Source organism: Hemiscyllium ocellatum, chromosome 21, assembly GCF_020745735.1.
Source record: "Hemiscyllium ocellatum isolate sHemOce1 chromosome 21, sHemOce1.pat.X.cur, whole genome shotgun sequence".
NCBI lineage: Eukaryota > Metazoa > Chordata > Chondrichthyes > Orectolobiformes > Hemiscylliidae > Hemiscyllium > Hemiscyllium ocellatum.
The window spans coordinates 50048615-50074780 of record NC_083421.1 but is presented as its reverse complement, the minus strand read 5'-3'; the positions used below and the strand labels follow the sequence as shown (position 1 = coordinate 50074780).

Sequence of the window (26166 nt, the reverse complement as noted above, 5' to 3'; positions counted from 1 at the left end):
AATTTACCTTATTTACATTTAGTACATTTATTTCTGACCCAAGTTTGTTACTCTAAAACTGAATGCTAAATTCTACCATGTCATGGTCACTATTTTCTTGGAAATCATTCACTCTTAGATAACTTATTATCTTCATTATACTTGACCAGTCCAAAGTATCTTTATCCTTGGTTGGATACACAATATGTTATTAGAGGAAACTGTCCCAAATATATTCTGTGAATGGCTCCTCATGGCTACTTCGGTTAATTTGGCTTTCCCAATCTACCTTGCCAGCTAAATTGCCTATGTGCAGGATGGAGCAGGTGGGACTTGAATCCATGTCTCTTGGTCCAGGGCACTGCCACTGTGCCATGAAAGGTCCTTGCATGGTCATTTTTTTTCAAATCAACCTTTCAGCGATGATATTACACATCTCTGGAACAAGTAGGATTTGAACTTGAGCCTCCTGTTTCAGAGGAAGGAACACTACCACTGCACCACAAAAGTTCTGAGTTTAAACTGAACACTCCCTGCAAATTGTGCTCACCTGATGGTACCTCTATGTCAAATGGTCAAGTACCCTTTGAGCCATTCTTCTCACTTTCTTGAGACAGTCATGACTGGCTTCCTGCTGCATTACCAATTTCATGCACCTGATCCATTCTGACCCAATCTGCAGCCTGAACAGCCTACCTGAAGCGCATGTTCTTCAGTGAGCTCTCTGTAAGATGTCTGATAGCTTTAATTACATTTAACTGGGTTCTCAGGGTCAGTCTTGCTAGTCCTGATAAAACTCACTAGAAATGGTCACTGAAAGCTAGCACAGTAGCCAGTGACAGGATTTTCCCCACATGAATTTCTCCCGACAGAATCTAAGAATTCTACTCTTCATTGCTTTTGTGGAGGCTATGTGCCATTGTTTGCAATGTTACTGCTAACCATTAGTTAAGTTTTTACATAAAATATTCCTACTGAGTGAGAACCATAGCATTGCGAGTGACATTAAACATAATGGAACTCCACTTTCTGGTAAAACTGTACACAATTACTCCAGGATGATACAAGAGATTATTTTCCTTCTGAACCCAACAAAAAATTAACTATTGTGTAGTGAATCACAATAGGCTTCTTGACATGTTTATATACTGCCATCTATTGTCATAACCAGGTAATTTTACAGAAATGTACATGGTTGGAGCAAAATGTGGAGGAATTTAGAACATCGGTGACAGATTTTAATTCTCTTCATCAGCAGGAACTATGAAAGCATTAAGTTAAGACAGTGGAGATAAGAGGTGAAGGGAAACATATCTGCTTTCTATAATTTTTCTGTCTGAAAACAAGAACAGGCAGCAGCATGGCATCTAATTCACAGTGGAACGTACAGATGAATAAATGCCCTTGTGGCATCAAATACATCAAGTTCTAGATTCACGAGACCTGCAAGAGTAAGACCTTAACTGAGGCCATGAAGTGGTCAGAATAATTTTGATGAGGTAAGAATCTTGAATGATCAAATTCAAGACACAGGAACAATACTTTAGAGATATTGTTTAATATAGGAGGATGCATTTGGAAAACCCATTAAAGTTGGAGGTTTCTTCGCTTTTGGTGGATTTTCTCAAGTTACCAACCCTTGTGGTTTTGTGATGATTCTTATCCTTCTGAGTCTTTGTGCCCTTTTGGGAGGATCTTGAGGACCTGCCAATGGATTGATCAGGTTCAATTACCAGACACAACCAGGTATTGACACACTAATGGTAGGGTGGCCCATTTGGTGTCCATTACAGTAGGTGCTGGATGCACATAGCTTCCTCCAATTAAGGGTGCTTGGCACCTCTGAGCCTCGCGGATGATTCACTGCTCCAGATTGTCCCAAGGGTGACATTCCACTGTCCCAGTTAAGTGTAACTTCAAGTGTTTATTGCAGGGTCTGCAGCTGTCAAGTTTGTTTGCAGTCTGTGGGTAGTTGCAGCCTGTCCGGACTCTGCAGCATTTGGATTAGCTCAGTCACTTTAGTCAATGTTGGGTTCTATTTCCCAGCATGCTTTAATCATAGTCCACCTTTTGTAACTCCATGATAGGTTTATTATTGTCCATCATAAGTTAATTATTTCGGGTGGCTCGTCCAACCACAGGGACATTTGTTAATTCCTTGGTTTAAATGTGGCAATTTTTTAAAATTTTAAATTGTAAAAAAAGTGCAGATGAGGCAACATTTGTGTAAAGAAGAATGTAGTAAAAATGTAATCAGAGGTGGGAAACAATCTGTGGGGCCAAATAAGTCTAAGCAATGAATAAAGATTTGGTGCTAGACAACCCACTATTTAGGCGACCATGTTCTATTAATCCTGAATGGAGAAAAGTTCCAAATTTCCCTCCCATTCATAGTTTTAATCCTTTGTTCAACTTATAAATAACATGGGATATAAACTATGAAAACATTATATTTTGAAAACATTTTTGAAACCTTCCATCAAATTTCCCCTTTATGCCCACTTGTCCAATGAGAAAAACCCATAACTTGTCAAGCCTTTTACATGCCTAAGTTCCTATTTCATATTTTTTGGAAATATTTTCACAGCATCCTTTCCATGGCTCAAACATCCTAAGGATTGTATGCAGGACTCCAACTGTAGTCTAACTTGTGCATAAATTTAACATTCAAAAAAAGGAAAGTTGTTTAAATAGTAGAGTCAGAAACCCAATTGCCTTATGGTCGGTCTACATGCATCCTCACCTTTAAAACTACGTCTAGATCGTTGTTCCAGTGTTAAAAACCTGATCATTTAAGATGCTTTTACTTTTCCCACCATAGCATAATTCTTCACATTTCTATGCATTAAGCTTCTATCACCAATCTGTAAATAGGAAAGAACTTGCATGTTATGGCAGCATTCACCAAAGGCAATCCCAAAATGATTCAAAACCCATGAATTATTTTCAAATGTAGACAGTTTAATGTAGGCAAATAGAAGTCAATTTACAACATAACAAAACAATGAGAATTTTTTTTTCATAAAATGTGAGCATTACTGGCAAGTCCATCAGTATTTGTTGTCCATTCCTAAATGCCCTTAAAAGTAATGGTTTGCTAGGTTGTTTCAGAGCCAACCATGTTCACAGTCAACCACGTTGTGGATCTAGAGGCACATATCCTGATGAATGTAAGGATGGCAAATGTTCTTTCCCAAAGACATTAGTGAACTAAATAAGTTTTTCATGACAACAGACAATAGTTCCATTGTCACCATCACTGAGCCTGGTTTTAAAATTTCAGATTTTATCAATTGATTTTAAAAGCCTGGTGGGATTTTAATCCATGAGCCCAGAGAATTAGCCAGGATCTCGAAGTCCTGAGTCCAGTGACATTACCACGACACCACCATGTTGACTCTAGGGCAAGAACTCACAAGAATATTGAGGGAACATACCTGTTCTTCTTCAAATATGACCCTGGTAGTTTTTAAGTTAAGATTCAGATGTTTGTCAAACTGACAATCAGGACATCATGGTTACTGCAAGATGCAAACTAGTTGTCAAGGATATAGTGAACCTTTTAACAATTTCCCAGGGATGAGTGAAATTAAAGGACACTACAAAAAGATGAGAAATAGTGCACTGCACTGAGACAGTAACTCTGTCAAACGAAGTCTAGTTGCAGTTTGTTTTCATTGCAGGTTTTGCAATTCCGGCAGTGCTGTGCCCACACCTCCCCCTCACCTCTATCCAAGGCCCTAAAGGAGCCTTCCACATCCAAAGTTTCATCTGTACATCCACAAACGTCATTTACCGTATCCGTTGCTCCTGATGCAGTCTCCTCTACATTGGGGAGACTGGGCACCTTCTCGCAGAGTGCTTTAGGGAACATCTCTGGGACACCTGCACCAATCAACCCCACTGCCCTGTGCCCCAACACTTCAACTCCCCCTCCCACTCTGCCGAGGACATGCAGGTCCTGGGCCTCCTCCACTGCTGCTCCCTCACCACCCGACACCTGGAGGAAGAACGCCTCATCTTCCGCCTCAGATCACTTCATCAGTTTCCTCATTTCCCCTCCCTCTCTCACCCCCCCCCACCTTACCCCAGATCCAACCTTCCAGCTCAGCACAATCCTCATGACTTGTCCTACCTGCCAATATTCCTTCCCACCTATCCACTCCACCATCCTCTCTGACCTATCCCTTCATCCCCACCCCCATCCACCCAATGTACTCTTTGATACCTTCCCCCACCCTCCTCTCTTACCTATCGACTTCATCCCCACCCCATCCACCTACTGTACTCTGTAACCTACCCCCCCCCCCCCTCCCTTTTATCTCTCCACCCTGGAGGCTCCCTGCCTTCAGTCCTGATGAAGGGCTTTTGCCTGAAACGTCAATTTTCTGCTCCTCGGATGCTGCCTGACCTGCTGTGCTTTTCCAGCACCACTCTAATCTAGACTTAGATATTTGCCAACTATACAGTTTTGAAGAAGGGTCACTGGACCAGAAACATTAACGCTGTTTTCTCTCTACTGATGCTGCCAGACCTGCTGAGTTTTTCAGAAATTTGTTTTTGGTCCTATCAAACCTTGTTCCGGTCCAAAGTTCTACAAAGTTTAGGATTTTGTAGCAGTATTACAAAATTTCTTCTGTCTAATTTTATGCACTGACATGAAAAAAAGACTGTTGAAACTCTCCAAAGTATGGACTGTTATCATTTTCACCTACACAGTCAACGCAGATGTATTCCTTTAATTCACCCAAATTTTCTCAAACTTTATGCATGAAAGTCAGTGAATCTTCATCTTTAACAAAAAGAATAGTACAAAGGATAGAATTTTAAAAAGTTATATCAAATAACTACTATTTTACCACATGACCAATTTTATCATCTCATCCACTCCTCCTATTCTGCCTGGAAAAGTTCCTATCAACCAGGGTTACTTCTAAACAAAGCTCAGCAAGTATACAGTCACTTACAAACATTTATTGCTGGGATTTCACCATAACCCAAATGAATGCACAGAAGTTCTATTCACTTATATGGTAAAAGCCAATATATAACAATCGATTTTGACTTTCCAAACTTAAGTCTGGAGCAACTATGAAGAAGGATGGATGGTTACAACTCATTCATAGATTTTAAGTTATGTCCGGTACTTATAAAATGACACAACACTAACAACTTTGAAAGCATTTTGGGTTCTATACAACTAAGGCAAGAATGCATAGTAAATTGATGTACAGGTAGTCTGCCAGTTACCAGTAATAGCCTGACTACCATGCATCAACAGTTTCCCAACAGTTTCCAGCCTCATGTATGTAATGTGCTCTGGTTCTACAATGTGACATGGTTCACCATTTGGTCCACCAATCAATTCAATCAAAATAGTCCAAACAGGCAAAAGCTGAATATTATTTGTCATAGGTACTTGGTTTTCTGATGTTTCTGACTTGGGGGGGTTGACTTGAACTATTCCAGCCCAAGTGAGAAATCAATAATAGGAGGTTTTTAATAATTGTACAATTCTGGCTTTACAGTCATACAGCATAGAAACCGACCCTTTGGTCCAACTCCGGTTACCCAAACTAAACTAGTCTTATTTGCTTATATTCCTGTCCAAATATCTTTTAAATGCGGTAACTGTACCTGCATCTACAGTTCCTCTAGCACTTCATTCTATGTATGAACTAGCTTCTGTGAAAAAGTTTCCCCTCAGATCCCTTTTAAATCTTTCTCCTCTCACCTTAAATGCATGTCCTCTAGTTTTGAACTGCCCAACCCTTCATGATTTATAAACCTCTAAGGTCACTCCTCAGCCTCCTATGCTCCAGTGAAGAAAGTCCTGGCCTATGCAGCCTCTCCTCGTAACTTAAACCTTGCCAATAATATTCTTGGCAATATTTTCAGCACCCTTTCTAATATTTTTATAAGCTGGGCAACCAGAACTGTATACACTACTTCAAAAATAGCCTCGCCAACATCATGTACAACTGTAACATGATCCAACTCCTATACTCAATGGTCTGAGCAATAAAGGCACCACCCTGTCTACCTGTGACACAACTTTTAAAAGAACTATGTATCCGGGCCCCTAAGCCTCTGTTTAACAACTCTCTCCAGGGCCCTCACATTAACTGTATGAGTTCTGCCCTTGTTCATCTTACCCAACTAGAGAAGGATGGGAAACAAAGTAAGCAGGCAGGCAGAACATTGGTCAGCTGCCACTATTCCTGAAAGACCTATAAACAATGAAGCACATTGCTGTGGTTTCTTTGCTGGAATCTGAATTTCTGTTAATTGCAAAAATCTTGTATGCAGTCAAATTGCACTCTTCACTGAATAGTACTGTATTAGCGAAATAACAACATTTAGAGTGGTTTAAAAAAGATGAAGTGAAAGAATCAAAATAAAACATTTGTAAAGCACCATACACATGCCTCAGGTGATTAAAGAACTAGTGTCATTTAATATGAGAAAGGCGATCTAACATTAGGATCAAATTATATTTATTCAGGCATCTGCGTACATCTAACCAGGAATGCTTTTCCCCCACACTGCAATATCCTTTAAACAAATTTAACTTTTAAACCAACTAATTGCATGGAGGTAAACTTAAAAAGGTACCCAAGTATTTGTCAAGATAAATCATACAAACAGGTTACACACTCATCTGATGAACCAAACTCATTTCAAATCTGAGCTTAATGTCTTGTAAAATACATGCATAGAGAACAGAGGTTATGATGCAATCTGGAATATTTTATAATCCAAGAATGACACATACTATTTTAATTTCCTCAGCATTTTACCTGATCTGCAAAAGTTTGATATTCCTCTGGTAAAATCCAGGAACGAGGATAAAACTTGTATTCTTCAGGAAATAATTCTTGCATTGTGCGAACAGCCCTACTAAAATTGATCTTACGCACTAGTTCTGTCATGCCTAAAAGAAAAAGGAAACTGCAATTAGAAAACATTTTAGATTAGATTAGATTCTCTACAGTGTGGAAACACACCCTTCAGCCCAACAAGTCCACACCGACCTGTCGAAGCACAACCCACCCAGACCCATTCCCCTACATTTACCCCTTCACCTAACACTACGGGCACAGAGAGTCGCCTGAGGCGGGAATTGAACCCAGGTCTCTGGCGCTGTGAGGCAGCAGTGCTAACCACTGTGCCACCCACAAGATTCCTCAGGAAACTGTTAAGTGAGGGAGGATGAACTGGCTTCATTTCTTTATTCAGTCATCCCACAGTTTGGTTGTAATAATGTTAATTTTAAAATGATCCATTTTCTTGTGGGTACTTTTCTTCCAGACCCAAATTAACCGTCGATTTAAAAAGAGCCAGTTGAATCAGGATTTCTTGAATTAACAAAGAGTGAATCAAACAATTATTAAACTCAAGAAGAATTAGGAACAATACACAGACATACAAAGAAGAGGTGAATCCAAAAAGAAAGAAGTTTTTAATAAAAGTTTACGGGTCAATTGCTTTGATGCCCAGTCCCCATTAACACCATAACCTTCACTCCGTTCTTACACTGCCTCTCATACTACCTCCAGTATTAGCTTCAACAATTGCAAGAGCCTCACGGACTTTATTGCCACTAAAATTAAGCAATCTCTGCCACCTCATTGACTTTCTTGATCACCAAGGCAAACTTCCTTTAAAGGTTCCCTCATTATTTTATAAACTTCTATAAGGTCACCTCTCAACAAGTGAAAAAATCCTAGCCTATCTAGCCTTTTCTTATAACTCAAACATCCTGGTAGATGTCTTCTGAACCCTCTCCAGATTAATATCCTTCCTATAACTTGGCGACCAGAGCTGAACACCGTATTCCAGAAGAGGCCTCAGAAATGTCCTGTACAATCTAAATTTATAGAATCTCTCCAGTGTGGAAGCAGGCTATTCAGCCCAATGAGTCTACACCAACCCAGACCGTAACTCCACATTTCCCATGGCTAAACCACACAGGCTGCATATTCCTAGGCACTATGGGCAATTTAGCATGGCCAGTCCACCTAACCCACACATCTTTGCACTAAAATACTGGAATTCGTTTTGAAAATATAGTAGTCTGTTGATGTGGTGTACATGACAGACTTGGGAGGAACGTTAAAAGTTCTGGCATAAAAGGAACAATAGCAACATGACTGAAAAATTATCTTTGTGGGCGGCACGGTGGCACAGTGGTTAGCACTGCTGCCTCACAGCGCCTGTAGACCCAGGTTCAATTCCCGACTCAGGCGACTGACTGTGTGGAGTTTGCACGTTCTCCCCGTGTCTGCGTGGGTTTCCTCCGGGTGCTCCGGTTTCCTCCCACAGTCACAAAGATGTGCGGGTCAGGTGAATTGGCCATGCTAAATTGCCCGTAGTGTTAGGCAAGGGGTAAATGTAGGGGAATGGGTGGGTTGCGCTTCGGCGGGTCGGTGTGGACTTGTTGGGCCGAAGGGCCTGTTTCCACACTAAGTCTAATCTAAAAAAAAGTCTAATCTAATCTAATCTAAAAAATGGTAGGAAACAGAGTAATGGCCAATTGATTTTTTTTGGCTAGAGGAGGTTTCTAGTAGAGCTCCCCAGGGGTTGGCTTTGGGGCTGTTGTTTCTGAAAAATTTTAATGATCTGGATCTTGGTATGCAGGAGACAGTTTCAAAGTTTGGAAATGACACAAAACTTGGAGAAATGTAAACTGTAAGAAGACAGTGTGAAATTCTAAGTCATAGACAAAATGTTGAAGGGGGCCGATAGCAGATGTGGTTCAGTGCAGAAAGGTGAGGTGATGCAGTTTGACAAGAAGACCATGGAAAGAATAGTTAATAAGGTATACAATGTCCTGGATTTATTAAATAGAATAAGAGTACAAGAGGAAGAAAATGACGTTGTGGGAAGTGGGAAACCAAATAAGAGTACATTGGAATAGCCATGCCTAGAAGTAACAAAAGTTTTCAGTAGTAGATAGTAAAGTGGACAATGTTAGCGTAGTTTAAATGGACTCTCCTGGTAATGGTGTGGATGTATAGCCAAGCGCTCACCTCCAAATCAGATATGACACAAACATTGCAACCCATTTAGTTGAGCTTTCTATTGTTGTCAGGAGAAAAGGTTGAGGAGATATAGTAGAGAAACTAGAATACAGAAGAACCTCAATTGTCCAACATTCAATTAAGCAATTATCGGATTATCCGGCAAGATCGCAAGGTCCGGATGCTTGGCTAAACTGTTATTGGCATATATTATCCAGAATTCGATTAACCAAACAAAGTACTCTCTGCTTGTGTCATTCGTTTATAAAATAATGAGGGATATAGACAGAGTTATTGGTAATTGCCATTCCCTTAGGTGGGGGATTTCAAGATGAGGGGGCACATTCAAAGGTGAGAGGCCTCCCAAGCAAAATGTCCCCTCATCAATCTACTATTTATGGACAAGATGAGAGTTATTACAGATTATTGTAAAAACCCTATTGTATTAAATACAATCAAAGTCTAAAGAATAATGCGACAGAATGAGGGTAACCTGCAAAAAAAACCTCCTCTTTACACCTAGAGTAGGAACATTGGGATTGCAGCCAGGGCTGACTGATGCTGTATTCAAAATCTGAGAGTCCAGAGGTATCTCCTATTTGGGAGATCTGTTTGATGGGGAGGTCATGATTTCCTTCAAACAGCTGCGTCAGACGTTTGGGCTGCCTAGCAAGGACCTTTTTTCGTATTTTCAAATACGAGACTTTATACAAAAGAAGGCCACATTGATAATTAATCCTGAGAATCATATAAGGAAAGGGATATGCTTCGGCCGATGGGTCCGCTGTTGGTCAGTACTCTCTACCACTTACGATATAAGTTATCGAAGGACATGGAACGGTTATATAAAACCTGGAGTCAAGAATTGGGGATGGAAATCTCCTTAGAAATGTGGGAGGATGTGTGGGAAAATGCCAGGAAGATCTCTATCTGTAACAGAACTCAGGCTACTCTATTTAAGATACTTCACAGGAGTGAAAAATATTTTAGTGAATTGGATATCCGAAGGTTCCCCCAGGACTTTCAAATAGGCATATGATACTCATGGAATATATCCACCTTGACTTCCTTATGAATATGGTGCACCAAAAATGGAATTATTTTATAGAACATGGCAGCCCTTTTTGAACTACACTGACACAGATATTTCGGCCATATTTTTCAGAGCCTTTGCTTAGCCATGGTAATGGTTCTGGCTGGTTCGGGGGCCCCTGGGAGGAGGAATCCTGTACAAATATGAGTTCTGTAGGACTTGATATAAATCTATTTTGAATATGTATTTAGTTATTTATTTACTTATTTGTTTCATTTTCTCCTTTTGTTTATTGTTAGTAGTGTGTGATATTTTATGTTTTGGTTGTTTGTAGAATGGATTAGTAGTTAGTTTTTAAAAATTCTATATTGGTGTTATTATATTGTAAAGTGGAGTACACTTGTTTGTATTATTTTTGTAATTTTGTAAAAAATCACAAAAATCTTCTTTTTCAATAAAAATATCTATAAAAAAAGACATTGGGGCAATTTTTTTTGCACAAAGAGTGGTTCACATGCAGAATGAACTTCGAGGGAGCTGTCAACATCAATTCAATTACAAATGTTTAAAAGACATTTGGTTCAGTGCTGAGTAGGAAAGGTTTGCAGGGATATGGGCTGTCCCAGGAACAGGCAGCTGGGACTAGTTTTCTTTGGGATTATGTTCAGCATGGGCTGGTTGCATTGAAGAGTCTGTTTCTGTTCTGTATGACTATGGCTCTCAAAATGATTAAAACAAATTTTGCCAAATCAAAAGAAATAGAAAGAGGAGTAAACTGTTCAGTCCCTTGAGCCTGTATCACCATTCAACAGGATCATGACTGATCTGACATTTCACATACGCACTTTCCAGCCTTTTCTCCACAACCCTCGAAGTCCCTACTGATCAAGAATTTATTTAATCAATCTTTCTAATCTATCTATCTCAGCCTTAATATACACTACTCTGCACCTAGAGCTCTGCTATTGAGTTCCAAAAACTCAATCTTCTGAGAAGAATCTCCTTCTCATCTCAGCCTTTAAATGTGGTTCCCTTTTATTCGAAGAGTATGTCCTCTGGTCCTGGACTCTCCCTGGAGGGGAAACATCCTCTCAGCATTTATTCTATCAAGACCCTTAAAGAATCCTGTATGTTTTAATGAAATCAAGTCTCATTCTTCTAGACTCCAGCGAGTAGAGCTCCAATCCGTTGAGCCTTTGTTCATAAGACAATCTCTCCATACCAGGAATCACCTTCATGAACCTTCTCTGAACCTCCTCCAATGAAATGATATATATTCTTCAATAAGGGGACCAAAACTGCTCACAGTACTCAATATGTGCTATATGACACTATGACTCCATGTAGTCTCACCACCACCTTGTACAATTGCTGAAAGACTTCACTACTCTTATACTCCAACCTTCTATTAGCCTTCTGGATTAACTGCTGCACCTTTGTGCTAACTTTATATGTTTTGCACACCAGTACCCGAATTCCCTTTGCATTGTAGCTTTCTGCAGTCTTTTCTCTATGCTTTTTTTCTCCTTTCCAAAATGATTAACTTCATATTTTCCTAAATTGTACTCCATTTGCCAACTTTCTGCCCATTTACTTAACCTATCAATCTATTTCTGAACTGTGTATATCCCTCTCAACTTGCCTTTTCACTTGTTTTTGTGACACCTGCAAATTTTGCTACAGTACACTCACTTCATCTCTATCCGGTTTGCAACTTCCTCAAACTGAGAAGATGATTTATCTTTCATAAAGCCTGCTTGACTAGGTTATGATTTTCCAAATGTGCTACTATTATTTCCTTAATAATTGATTCTAATATTTTTCCGAAAAGAATGTTAGAGCACATTGTCCAATCGTTAGCCGCTTTTTCTCCCCCTCTTTTTGAACAGGGGTTGCGTACCAGCAGTTTTCCAATCCTCGGTCACTTCTCCAGAATTCAAGGATTTGTGGAAAATGATAGCCAATCTATCGGTTATTGCTGTAGTTACCTCCTTTAGGATCCTAGGACGCAAGACATCTGGGCCAGGGGACATATCTGCCTTTAGCTCCATTTTTTGTCTAATACTACTTCTCTAATGATGGTGATGGCACTTAATGACGGTGATGGCACTTAATGACTTGCCCATATTCTTTATTAGTGCTGGGATGTTCAAAGTATCTTCAACCTGCTAAAGACGGATGCAAAAATCTGTTTAACTTCTTTGCCATTTCCTTGTTCCCCATTACCAGATCCCCAGATTCATTTCTAAAGGTCCATATTCACTTTGACCCCCCTCTTGCTTGTTAGATGTTTAAAATAGTGTTTGTTGTCAGTTTTTATATTCCTCCCTCATTTGCCCTTGTAGTCTATTTTTTGTCTTTCCAAAAGGTCAAATAACCCTGAATGTTAAGTTCCCAGTTTTGATATCCTTGTAACCATGTTTCCATAATGACTAGGAGATCATATTCATTTACTTCAATCTGCACTATCAGTTCAGCAGAACATTGTATCTTAATGCATGAAGCATTCAGAATAAAAGCCTAGAAGCTTGTTCTACTATCAAATTACCCTACTTTCCATTGTTTCCTTAACGCAATAAGACATTCACAAATTCTATCCGTTCCTTTATCTCTGGTAACAATCAGTCCCATCACGAACCTGCAATCCTACTTTATCTTTTTGATTTTGATTTTCAAATTCACCATACATACAAAATGAACCTACAAACAACCTACTATTTAGTTTAAAGCTCTATCTACAGTTAAGACTCTGGTCCCAAAATGATTCAGGTAGGACATGTCCCATCGAAAGTGCTCCTTCCTTCCCCAGTACTGTTGTCAATATCCCATGAATTTGAACCCATTCCTCCCATATCAATCTGAGCCATGTGTTTACCTATTTAATCTTGTTGACCTTGGCTCAATAGCTTGAGGCCTGGGTTGTTATTCAGAGATTATCATCTTTTTGGTTCTGCTTTTTAATTTAGTCCCTAGCTGCTTATATTCACTCAGCAGAACTGCATTCCTCTTTCTACTTACAGTATGTAGTTGATATCTATGTAGACCACAACAACTGGACTTTTCCCCCTCCCATTTCAAGTTCCTCCACAGACCAGATGACATCCTGAACCAGAGCAGCAGATAGGCAACACAACCTTCAGGAGTCACATCCCTAGCCACAGAGAACAGCGTCTATTCCCCTAACTATTCTATCCCCAACAAGAATTATATTTCTTTTTTCACTGCCCTCTTGAATGGCTCTCTGTACCATGGTGATTTTGCTCATCCTCCTTACAACCCCCACACTCATCCACACAGGGAATAAGAATCTCAGACCTGTTATAGACAGCTGAAAACTAAGGCTCCTGCAGTGTTACCTCCTGGATCCCTCTGTCTTATTCATAGTCACACCCTCTTGTCCCTGACGATTAACCAAATTTGAGGTAGTTAATCTAAGGGGTGTGATTGCCTCCTGAAACAACATCCAGTTAACTCTCCCACTCCCTAATGTGTCACTGTATTGGAAGATCAGATTCTAGTTCTTCAACTCTAAGCCGGACATCCTGAAGCAACTAACGCTTGCTACAGCTATGATCACTATGAACTACAATGGGGTTCACCAGCTCCCACAGTATGCAGGTGCAACACGTGGCCTGGCCTTGCAGCTTAGTTTTTAAATTAATGTACAATTTGTTTAATTTCCAATTGGTCTTTTAGGTTTTAAATTTATAAAATGTTTTTATTTACCCTTGGTCTGAAATAAACCTAAAATAAATAGCAAAATTAGCAGTGATTACCAAATGGTGAACTTATGGTATTTCTGTGAGGCCACTGTGTTTGGTGCTGACCCCTAATCCTGTGCTTCAATTTATCATGTTAAAATACCTTAAGGTAGGAGCGAACAAAAAAGAAACAAAAAAAAAATCTCTTCTCCATTCATCAAAATCCCATACTGCTCCAAAATCCCACAGATATATACTCAGGTTATGTCTCACTCTGGATGTGATCTTCCTGACTGTGCAAAGCTTACGGATTACAGAGGAACCTTGATTATCTGGAAGACACGGGTGAGGAGTATTTGGTTCTGTTAGTCGAATGCTGGATAATCGATGCCGGATAAGTTAATTATGCATCGGGACCTTGCGATCTTGTTTGGATCATCCAAAATTCGGTTAATTGAATACCAGATGAGGGTTCCTCTGTATATGGAATGGGAATGGAATGCTCTACTTGGAAATATGATGGAGACAGGCTCAAATGTGGAATTTGAGAGGTCAGTTCGTAGTTATTGGAATAGAAATGGTGTTCAAGGATATTGGGGAAAAGTAGGACTTTGGCATTAGATAAGACACACGTTTGAAGAGCTAGCGCAGACATGATGGACTCCTGTAGCATAGCAATTCTGTGATTCTGTGCAGTAAGTTGAAGATACAGCTTCATAAATACCACCATCTTAGATGATGGAGCTCAGTGCAAATGCAAGAAAAATGGCAGATTTTCAATCATCATCAGCTAGAAGCACAAAGTGTCACCTCGTGAGGTCCTTAGATCACAGATGCCAGACTTCAGCCAATTTGATTCAATCTATTTGATTGAAAGAAAGAAACAGCTGACGGCAAAGGATACTGCAAATGTGATGGTCCCTGACAATTTTCCGCTAGTAGCACTGAAATCCTGCACTCTAGAACTAGCCAAAGGCCTGGTGAAGCTATTGAAAATCGTCGAGGTATGTCCTGTTCAGAGTTGTTATTACACACTTCTGGTACAGGTGGGACTTAAACCCAGACCTTCTGGCTCAGAGATAGTGACACTACCACTGCATCACAAGACCCCTCAAATCACAACTACATGAAGTCCTTTTGAAATGCTTTCACTAATCTGGAAACTCAGCAGCCAACTTGCATGCAGCAAATTCAAACAACAGTGTGATAATTACCAGATAGTCTTTTTACTTTGTGACATTGTGTGAGGGATACATATTGGCCATCTGTCCAGGAATATCTTCCTTACTATTCTTTGAAATTGTGCAATGGGATTTTATTATTACACCCTTCCAAGCCAGTTAGAAGGGGTCTTGTTTTAATGTCTCATTTGGAAGGTGGTACCTACAACATCGCCGCACTCTCTCAGTACTAAACTGAAGTGTCACCATAAGTTTTTGTGCTCATATCCTGGAGTGGAATTTGAGAGTACTACTAAATGAGACATGCAAAGTATGACTGCATTAAGATAAATTCTTAAAAATAATTATTAAGACTGAAATATTTTATTGTGACTAAATTTCATATGCACAAATAGTTGAATCCATTCTGCAGTAAATGGTGAAATTAGTATTAGCCTTCAAAAGGGTCCAACTGTACCTCATTCAATCAAATACAACTTTATTCAAGCTTTTTGCAGTGGGAGTAGTGAGAGAGAGGGGACTGGGGGCTGCCAGGAAGCTAAATTAATCCTACAAAAAACCTACCATGTGAATAGGTGCAGCGCACATTGAGCAGTAGTGGACATGGGACAGCTGAGTAAGTGAAGCAATATATTTGGGCGGTTGCTTTGCCCGAAGTACTACTTAGGTATCCCACCGATCCTCCTCCTCTAATCAAAGCAAAAAGGTTCTGTGTGCTGATTCAGTAAGGTTACTAGTTTTTTTTTCCCAATAATCTCTTTGGGAATTCAGAATAATGAGTATGGATTTTAGGGCAGTTGCATGCTCCTCCTGTAGAATGTGGGAGTAATTGTCACAACTAGCAACCATGCTGACTTTATCTGCAGGAAGTGCACCAAACTCCAGCTCCTCAGAAACACCATTATGGAAATGAAGGTGGAGCTGGATGAACTTCAGATCTCTTGGGGGACAGAGGGGGTTGAGAGGAATTACAGGAAAGAGAAAGTGAGGACTGCAGATGATGGAGATCAGAGTAGAGAGAGTGTGGTACTGGAAAAGCATAGCATGTCAGGCAGCATCCGAGGAGCAGGAGGATTGACGATTCAGGCATAAGCCCTTCATCAGGAATGAGGCTTGTGGGCTGGGGGCTGAGGCATAAACAGGAGGGGTCTTGCGGGGGGGGGGGGGGAAGGTAGCTGAGAATGCAATAGGTAGATGAAGGTGGGGGAGAAAGTGATAAGATGAGGTGGAGGGTGGAGTGGATAGATAGGAAAGACAATGGACAGGTCAACAGGGCAGAGCAGAGTTGGAGGCTTGGGACTGGGATAAGGTGTGGGGAGGGGAAAATGAGGAAACTGGTGAAATCCACATTAATCCCATGTGGTTGCAAGGTCTCAAGGCAGAAGATGAGGTGATCTTCCTCCAGGGGTCAGATGGTTTGGCGATGGAGGTGGACCAGGACCTGCATGCCCTTAGAGAAGTCGAAGGGAGAGTGTTCAGGCACAGGCGGTGGGGTTGGTTGGTGCAGGTGTACAAGGTGTTCTCTGAAATGATCCGCAAGTTGGCATCCTGACTCCCTGATGTAGAGACCACAATCAGGTGCAATAGAGTTACAGAGAGGTAGTCACATCTCAGGTACAGGAGAAAGGTAGATGGGTTACAGTCAGGGACAGAAAGGGAGCAGGCAGACAGTGCATGGAACCCCTATAGCTGTTCCCCTCAACAACATGTTTACCATTTGGATACTTTTGGGGAGGAACAATTTACGAGGAGTAAGCCATGGGGTACAGGTCTCTGGCACAGAATCTGTCTCTGTTACTCAGAAGGGAAAAGGATGGGGGGTGCGGGGATGGAAAGAGAGGAGTACAGCATTAGTCATTGGGGACTCCATAGTTAGGGGGACAGATAGGAGATTCTGTGGGTTGGTGTGTTGCCTCCCAAGTGCCAGGAGATCAGTGATGTCTCTGATTGTGTTTCAGGATCCTTAAGGGGGAGGGGAAGAGGAAGCAGGGGAAGTCATGGTCCAAGTAGACACCAATGACATAGGTAGGAAAAGAGATGGGGATGCAATATAGAAATTCAAGGAGCTAGGGTGGAAAAGTAGCACTAGAACAAACAGTTATCATCTCTGGTTTGTTACCCATGCTACGTACTAGTGAGGCAAGGAATAGGGAGAGAGCAGTTGAACATATGGCTACAGGGATGGGGCAGGAGAGAGGGCTTCAGATACCTGGATAATTGGGGATCATACTGGAGTAAGTGGGGCCTCTACAAACAGAATGGTCTACGCCTGAACAAGAGGGGTGCGAACATCCTGGGGGGGGGGGGGGTTTCTCATGTTCTTCAGGAGGATTTAAACTAATTCAGCAATGTACTGGCAGGCAGGAAGATAGTTTGGTTTGTAGTGTGTCTACTTCAATGCCAGGACAATCTGGAATAAGGTGGGTAAACATGCAGCATGGTTTGGTACCTGGGACTTTGATGCTGTAGCCAGTTCAGAGACATGGATAGAACAGGACAGGAATGGTTGTTGCAGGTTCAGAGTTATGTTTCAGTAAGAACAAGGAAGGTGGTGAGAGGTGGGGAAGGTACAGCATGGTTAATCAAGGACAGTATTATGGTGGCAGAAAGGATGTTTGATGAGGACTTGTATACTGAGGTAGTATGGGCTGAGGTTAGAAACAGAAAAGGAGAGGTCACCCTGTTGGGCATTTTCTATAGACCTATAAATAGTTTGAGAAGAGGAAGAAAGGATTGCAAAGATGATTCTGGATTGGAGCAAAAGTAACAGGGTAGTTATTATGGGGTCTTTAACTTTACAAACATTAATTGGAAACGCTATAGTTCAATGGGTCAGTTTTTGTCCAACTGCAGAATGGTTTCCTGACAGTATGTGGACAAGCCAACAAGGGGCGAGGCCACATTGGATTTGTTATTGGGTAATGAACCAGGCCAGGTGTTAGGTGGAAATAGATGAGGACTTTGGTGATAGTGACCACAATTCAGCTTTGATCTTTATGTCATCATTGTCTACTGGAATAGTACCAGAAAACTGGAGATAAGCAAATATTATCCCTTGGTTAAGGGAGTAGAGACAATCCTGGTAATTATTGACCAGTGAGCCTTACTTTGGTTGTGGGTAAAGTGTTGAAAGAATTATGAAAGATTGGATTTATAATCATCTAGAAAGAATGAAGTTGATTAAAGATAGTCAACACAGTTTTGTGAAGGGTGGGTCGTGCCTCACAAACCTTATTAAGTTCTTTGAGAAAGTGATCAAACAGGTGGATGAGGATAAAGTGGTTGATATGAAATATATGTGAAATTTATATGAAATTTCAGTAAAGTGTTTGATAAGGTTCCCCACAGTAGGCTATTGCACAAAGTATAAAGGCATGGGATGGTTATTTCACAGTTTGGATCCGAAATTGGCTAGATGAAAGACAACAGTGGGCGGTGTTGATGGGAAATGTTCATACTGGAGTTAAGTTACTAGTGGTCTACTGCAAGGATCTGTTTTGGGGCCACAACTGTTTGTCATTTTTATACATGACCTGGATGAGGGTCGGTGGAATTGTGGACAATGTGGAAGGATGTTGAAGGTTACAGAGGGACAGAGATAAGCTGCAGAGCTGGGCTGAGAGGTGGCAAATGGAATTTAATACGGAAAAGGTGTGAGGTGATTCAGTTTGAAAGGAGTAACAAAAATACAGAGCACTGGGCTAATGGTAAGATTCTTGGTAGTGTGGACAAGCAGAGAGATCTCAGTGCCCATGTGTATAGATCCCTGAAAGTTGCCACCAGGTTGCTAGGGTTAAGACAACGTATGGTGTGTTTGTTTTTATTGGGAGAGGGATTGAGTTTGAGCCAGAAGACAGGAGATAAGCAAATGTTGTCCCCTTGGTGAAGGAGGGAGTAGAGACAACCATGGTAATTATAGAGCAGTGAGCCTTATTTCAGCCTCACTTACTACTCTTCTGGTCATGTTGTAGCTGTACAAGACTGGTGTGACTGCACTGGCGTACAGTTTTGGTTGCCACATTATGGAAAGGACATGAAAGCATGGAAAGGGTGCAAAGGAGATTTACCAGGATGTTGCCTGGTATGGTGGGAAGGTCTTATGAGGAAAGGCTGAGGGACTTGAGACTGTTTTCATTAGAGAGAAGGTGGTCAGGAGGTGACTTAGAGACATACAAGATGGTCAGAGGATTAGGTAGGGTGGACAGTGTGAGCCTTTTTCCTCAGATGGTGATGGCTAGCATGAGGGGACATAGCTTTAAACTGAGAGGTGATAGATGCAAGACAGATGTCAGAGGTAGGTTCTTTACTTAGCAGTAAGGGCATGGAATGCCTTGCCTGCAACAGTAGTAGTCTTGCCAACTTTAAGGGCATTTAAATGGTTATTAGATAAATATATGAATGGTAATGGAATAGTGCAGTTAGATGGGTATCAGATTGGTTTCACAGATCAGTGCAACATTGAGGGCTGAAGGGCCTGTACTGCGCTGTGATGCTCTTTGATTTAACACTAAGTCTAAACAGTAGAACGAAAGTTCTCATCAATGCAAAAAAAATATAGATTACAGTCCAAGAGAAATAAACAAAGAGCACATCCCATGAAGGGCAGCAAATCCATGAACTACAACTTTTCAATTTCCCAAAATGTGCATGCTTAACCCCTCAAATTTGCTGTTCATTTCAGTGAAAGCATGATCAAATACAACACTAGCAATATGCTGGCTATTGACATAAAATCAGGTTGGCATCAGATTAGTTTTTCTCTGGAATTTCCTCACTAAACTTCTGATTTTCTACTGGTCATTCTTTAATTCACTTGTAAAGATCTACAATTAGGATCTATTAGGACTGTCAAGATCTCAAAGCTCCTGCGAAGCACTGAGCAGCGTATTACTACGTCATTGGCCCTCTCGGCTTACACAAACAATGTGCTCCTCACCTGGCTGACCTGGAGAGGATGCGTGAGTGCCAGTCAGTGTACTCAGCGGAGTCTTCTGCCAGGATCAACTGGGCCAAATGTTCAGGACTATTGGTTGTTCCATGTCAGGTGGACTCTCTGCTAGAGGAGTTACATGGGTTCAGCTGGATTACTACCCATCTCCTCTATCTGGGGGGTCTACCTTAGCCCAGCTGAGGAATCCTGGCCGGCAAACTGGCAGGAGCTGGATGCCAAGGTCGCAGCTCGCGTAGGTCGCTGGACAGGACTGCTCAGTGCTTTCTTACAGGAGTAGAGTGCTGGTTATAAACCAGCTGGGAGCCAGCTTGCTGTAGTACCGGCTGTTCCTTTTGGTCCCTCCTCCTGGTTTTGTTGCTGACATCCAAAGAATGTTGGTTCACTTCTTCTGAGTCTCCCTACTGAGGAGGGTGGTCAATCGCTGGAGTGCGTTTGCACCCATGGCAACTTTCCACCTTCAGACCTTGCAGCGATACCTTTACATCGAGTCTCCTCCTAGGTGGTGCTCCCTGGTGAGGAATTTTTTTTCCCGGCAGGTGCTAACCTCAACCACGACACATAGCTCCTGTTTATCAAACATGACGGTCTGGAGGTTGCCCTCAGGACGCTGCCTGTCTTTTAGCAAGACCTGATCACTGTCTAGAACATGGTCGAATCACATCATACCTACCTTCCGTCAAGAGTAGCGGCTGCTGTCAGGAAGCTGTTGCCCAGCAATCCACACCTCTGTTCTCGTGGGTTCGAGTGGCTATCGGAGGGAAGGGCCATGGCAGTGAGGGTGACCAGAGTCGGCAACGTGCTGAGTGGTTGGTGTCTCGACTGGACACTGCTGCAGAACAGAGTGAGCAGGGCAGCAGTGGACGTCCGGTTCGTGGCCACTGTCATTCGATGCCTTAAAGCAGCGGTGCCGAGACCAGACAATCCACCAGTTGGAGGATTCTCAGGTGTGCAGTAGAATCCCCCCGTCTGCGCTTACATCTGCTGGACAGAATTTCACATTGGCCCCAAGGTCCCGTACTGGAACCTGTGCCCCACAACCGCAGCCACCTGCGGAGTTTTAGTCTTGTTCCCTTCAGAGATGTAACATGGCAAACAGTCTCTATCGACTGCTGCTGCATACCATCCACCTCTTTTCCCTCATCCACCACACAGACACGCCTTGGCATGCCCATTTGCCACCGGGTGGTAGGGATCCCCAGCGGAGGGCTCTCTACACCGGAGTCCTTCCCCTTTCACTCGGGGATCTGGGGTGGAGGGTGTTGCCTGCAGTGGTCCCCTACAACTGCAGGTTGTGGTGGTTCACGGACTCCCAGCCCAACTGCTTGTTCTGTTGTGCTGTGGAGTCCGTGGCCATGTATATATGGGGTTTGGGCATTGGCACTCTTAGTTTTTTGGAAAACCTTCTCTGCTTTTGGTTGCACTGCAGTCTCACGCTCCTGATCTTTGGGTACCCAGTGTAGGGGAGGTAGGTCAGAGGACCTCCTTGTGGGTCTGCTCCTAGGCCTGGCCAAACTGGCCATAAACAGTTCCAAGCAGCGGGCTGTAGTAGTGGTGATGATGGGGGTGGGGGTGGGGGTGGGGGTGGGGGGATGGGGGTTATCATGGCCAATTACCTGCCTCTCTTCCATGGTTATGTCCGTGCTCAGGTGTCCTGGAGAAAGAGCATGCGGTGTCTACCAACACTTAAGGTTTTCAGAGAGAGGTGGGCACCACAGGGAGTGGATTCTTTTATTTTCCCCCTCCAACTCTATTTTGATTTAATCCCTGCCTTCACTTCACTTTTGAAAAAAGGCATTACTACTTATTCAAAAATACATTTCATTTGACAAGTTTAAGAACAAGTTTGCCATCACAAATCTATATTATAAATTATTTTCAAAACCATATTGCAAATGTACAACTTCAATATCCAGGGTCACTGATCTTTAATAAAGATGCAGTATTAGTTGACATTAATTATTTTGAAATAAATCCAGATACAATAACAATGTTCAGGCTTTTTCTTTATTTGATTCAAGATTGCCTCCACTAAATTTAAAAAATATTGCCAATATACTTCAACTCTCACAAGATTCTTTTATCATTCACCTTTGTGTGCATAGTTAATGATTCAGTGTATCTGAAGCACAAAGCATTTGACTATAAGATATTTTGATATGGCATTAATATTAGTTTTTGTTTCTTTGACTGAAACCAATGACAAAACCAGAGGATCCTACATTTACCATAAAAACTAAAATCACTTGCTTTCAGATTTTGAAAAGGCTTTCTTGTGATAAACACTGACTGAAGTGGTTGCTGTGCAGCATTTACTTAGCTACTGTCTTTTTAAAGAGTACAACTACTATCACGTATGAGTTTCAATCAAGTTTATTGTCAAGACAGAGAATGCACATTTCGAACCAGCCAATTAACATATTTATTAAATTGATTGAGCAGATGAATGTGATTTTGCTGTCAGCAGAATGCGATTGATTGAGATAAACTAACTTAAGGGTGAGCTTTGAAATGCCCTCAGATTTCCTTGAGAATCATTACATCTACACTTGAATGTTTCAAGTAAACTTACAGAGTACCATCATTCAAAGCACAGACTTCAACAATGGTATACTGACTGAAACTATTAAATTGGTTATCATATCTGCACCACAGCCTCCCCCATTCAAAACCAGCATCAGTCACAAGTTACCTGTATTTATATCAAGGACTGAAACGAAGTAAGGTTGAATTCAAATTTTGGGGTCATGTACCCTGGAGCAGTAGTGGTTAGAAGCTGGAATGTGATTTCCAACAAAGCTTAAACAGCTGTGCCCTCACTTTAATATGGCCCTACACTCAGGAACTACCTTCATCCCCATTGTTATCAGTTTGTATTAAAGAGTCACTAAATTTTCAAGTCTCAAAATGGGATCACAGTGTGAAAAAAATTGGAGTGCACAGATTTATACAAATTTTTTTACTGCAACCATTTACAGTATTCATTCAACAGAATGTACGAGCTTCTTCTACAATCATACAGGAGTTTAAAATAACTGAATAAAGTACAACTAAACTGCTGTTTTATTATGTTTGATTTTTATATCTTCCATTTTTGGTTTAGTGCAGGGATTCAGTGTAGATCGCAATCTCATGAAAATGGAGCCAGAATTTTGCAGTTGCATGCTCAAGACAGTAATGGTTGCCATGGAGCTTTGACAAAGTTCTAATGGCAGTGAGGGTTCTCAAAATTGAAGAGTCTTTATAATAGTGACTGTAGACTAACTACCTGATGTTGTAGGCCTGAATTCTGTCCTGATTAAGATATCTTTTCTTAAATTAAAGACCCTGCATATTAAACAGCTTTCCCTGCTGCTGCTTCAGGTCCTGTCCACCAACCCCAGCAAGCATCCCTCTGCCACTCTTGCTTTCCATCTAACCCCCACCCACCATAAAGACCTCTCCAATTCTACCACATGCTAGATATTTCCTCTCCTCACAAACATTGCTTCCGCCTCCCCATGCCCCACCACTGTCACAGGGCAGGAGTCTCAGCAACTTTTAAATGTCAAAATGGCATCATGATTGGAAAACAATTGAGAACCACTGGTCCAGTGTATAATGTTTGCATGTTACAGGGTACTGAACTAATAAGACAATCCATAGTAAAAGAGAGAATGAGAGAGAAGTTAGTTGATGTCAATTTTCCACTTAAATGGGTTAGTGAATCAGAAACTAAGCCTGAGGTATTCAAAACTGGGCCTCAAAACTTAATGGCGCATAGTTAGACAGCATTGTTCAAATTGGTCCAAATTTGAGCAGCAACAAAAAAAAAACCCATTAGAAAATGTTCCTAAAAACATAATACAACAGTTGAGTTTCTCTAAGCCAGATGATCTTCTGCAAGTGATCAAGTTCAGCATTCTGAAAGGATTTAATTAGAATTTATTAATCAGGTTATGCTAATGTTGATTTGTTTAATTAGTTCCACTATGGACATAATTTTGAGTTCATTTATTGTGTTAGGTTTGTAGATCAGATAAGTTAGTTAGGCTGTGTTTTCCTACCCACCGTGACTGTTCACATTTAATTAATTTCAGCAGCAAGCTTTTAGAGTTTTAAAGTAAAGTTTATTTATTAGACTGGACTGCCATAGTGTTAAGGGTTTAGATGGAGAGGAATTTGTTAAGTGCGTACAAGAAAATATTCTGAATCAGTATGTGGATGTACCTACGAGAGAAGGTGCAAAGCTTGACCTATTCTTAGGAAGCAAGACAGGACAGGTGACTGAGGTGTCAGTGGGGAAGCAACTTTGGGGCCAGTGACCACAATTCTATTAGATTTAAAATAATGATGGAAAAAAAGTTAGACCAGATCTAAAAGTTGAAGTCCTAAATTGGAGAAAGACCAATTTTGATGGTATTAGGCAAGAACTTTCAAAAGCTGATTGGGGGCAGATGTTCACAGGTAAAGGGACGGCTGGAAAATGGGAAGCCTTCAGGAATAAGATAACAAGAATGCAGAGAAAGTATATTCCTGTTAGGGTGAAAGGAAAGGTTGGTAGGTATAGGGAATGCTGGATGACGAACGAAATTGAGGGTTTGGTTAAGAAAAAGAAAGAAGCATATGTAAGGTAGAGACAGGAACGATCGAGTGAATCCTTAGAAAAGTATAAAGGCAATAGGAGTATACTTAAGAGGGAAATCAGCAGGGCAAAAAAGGGGACATGAGATAGCTTTGGCAAATAGAATCAAGGAGAATCCAAAGGGTTTTTACAAATACATTAAGAACAAAAGGGTAACTAGGGAGAGAATAGAGCCCCTCAAAGATCAGCAAGGTGGCCTTTGTGTGGAGCCGCAAAAAATGGGGGAGATACTAAGCAAGTATTTTGCATCAGTATTTACTGTGGAAAAGGACATGGAAGATATGGAATGTAGGAAAATAGATGGTGACACCTTGCAAAATATGTCCATATAGAGGAGGAAGTGCTGGATTTCTTGAAATGCATAAAGGTGTATAAATCCCGAGGACCTGATCAGGTGTACCCTAGAATTCTGTGGGAAGCTAGAGAAGTGATTGCTGGGCCTCTTGCTGAGATATTTTTATCATCGATAGTCACAGGTGAGGTGCTGGAAGACTGGAGGTTGGCTAACTTGTGCCACTGTTTAAGAAGGGTGGTAAGGACAAGGCAGGGAAGTATAGGCCAGTGATCCTGATGTCGGTGGTTGGCAAGTTGTTGGAGGGAATCCTGAGGGCCAGGATATACACGTATTTGGAAAGGCAAGGACTGATTAGTGTTGGGGAGAATCTGCTATCGGGGTACCTACATTGGGGCTAGGGAGGGGAGCACCATTATTAAAGCAGACACTGTCGGATACCAGCTAAAACACAGCCATGTAAAGTAAACCCAGCCACTGCAGGACTGCCTGCCTGGGGCCACATTCCTGGGGGATTAGAACATGTCCGTCAGTTTCAGATCATCCTATTACACTCTCATTGTTAATAAAGGAAACCGGTAACTATCGGATAGTGTAAATCGTACCGATACTACACTTGATTGATAAAGTACTTGCTAATGCCTCCGCTGACGTCAAACTCATTCGGGTCCTATGTTAAATGATAATATCTGTATATTCAACTATGGAGAACTATTGTGAACGCCCAGACAGCCAGACGCATGGCAATGAGGAATCCCTTCCAACAATAAACTGTTAATTTACAAGATCGGAAACTGCCGAACCCAGGATGTCTACCCATTGTTCGGCACAGCAGGAGTGGGACAGGTATCTCGGGGCAGCCAATAGATACACTAATCCCTTCACAGACAGGTGAACCGACCAATGAAAGAGCTGAACAAGGGGAACCTGACCGGGAACTCGAGGAAGCGCGAAGTATAACTGCACCAGATCCGAAGGGAGAGACAGAACGCCTTCTCCAACGAATTGCATGTCTTTGAATTCGTTGTATAGTTTGCCAGTCTTGATTCTGTAATAAACTGTGTTTTTGCTCCAAACTCTAGCCGGTTTGATCTCTCCTTCCAACGAACACGTAGAGACGAGACCATTCGGTTTCCGTCTCAACAGATGGTGAGCCTGAACGTGGGAAGGGAAAGAGACGACCGCAAGTTGGCCACGTTGGCGGACCGGAGGGCAGACAAACTTTCGGCCGAACTTTTAAAAGGTGAGGAAGCGCCTGTTAAAGCAAAGACTTCCAGTAGGTAAAATTTTTCAGTTAGTCAGTCTTTGTCTGCTCCCTGATCCTCACCAACACAAACAGTACTTTTAAATCAGTTTGGCAGCAACGTTGCAGAGTCCATACTGGT

General features: G+C 41.5%; 1 protein-coding gene across 4 annotated transcripts in view; it reads right to left on the bottom strand.

Moving 5' to 3' along the window:
* Positions 1–26166, bottom strand: part of ttll11 (tubulin tyrosine ligase-like family, member 11) — a 228592-nt gene that overhangs the window by 173945 nt on the left and 28481 nt on the right. For all 4 annotated transcript variants that reach the window (XR_009645820.1, XM_060841449.1, XM_060841448.1 and 1 more), the window contains exon 3: positions 6780–6913. Coding sequence is in view for 3 of the 4 variants with exons in the window: in XM_060841449.1 (XP_060697432.1) it covers positions 6780–6913 (134 nt within the window). In the remaining variant the exon portion in view is untranslated. The remainder of the gene's footprint in view (positions 1–6779; positions 6914–26166) is intronic.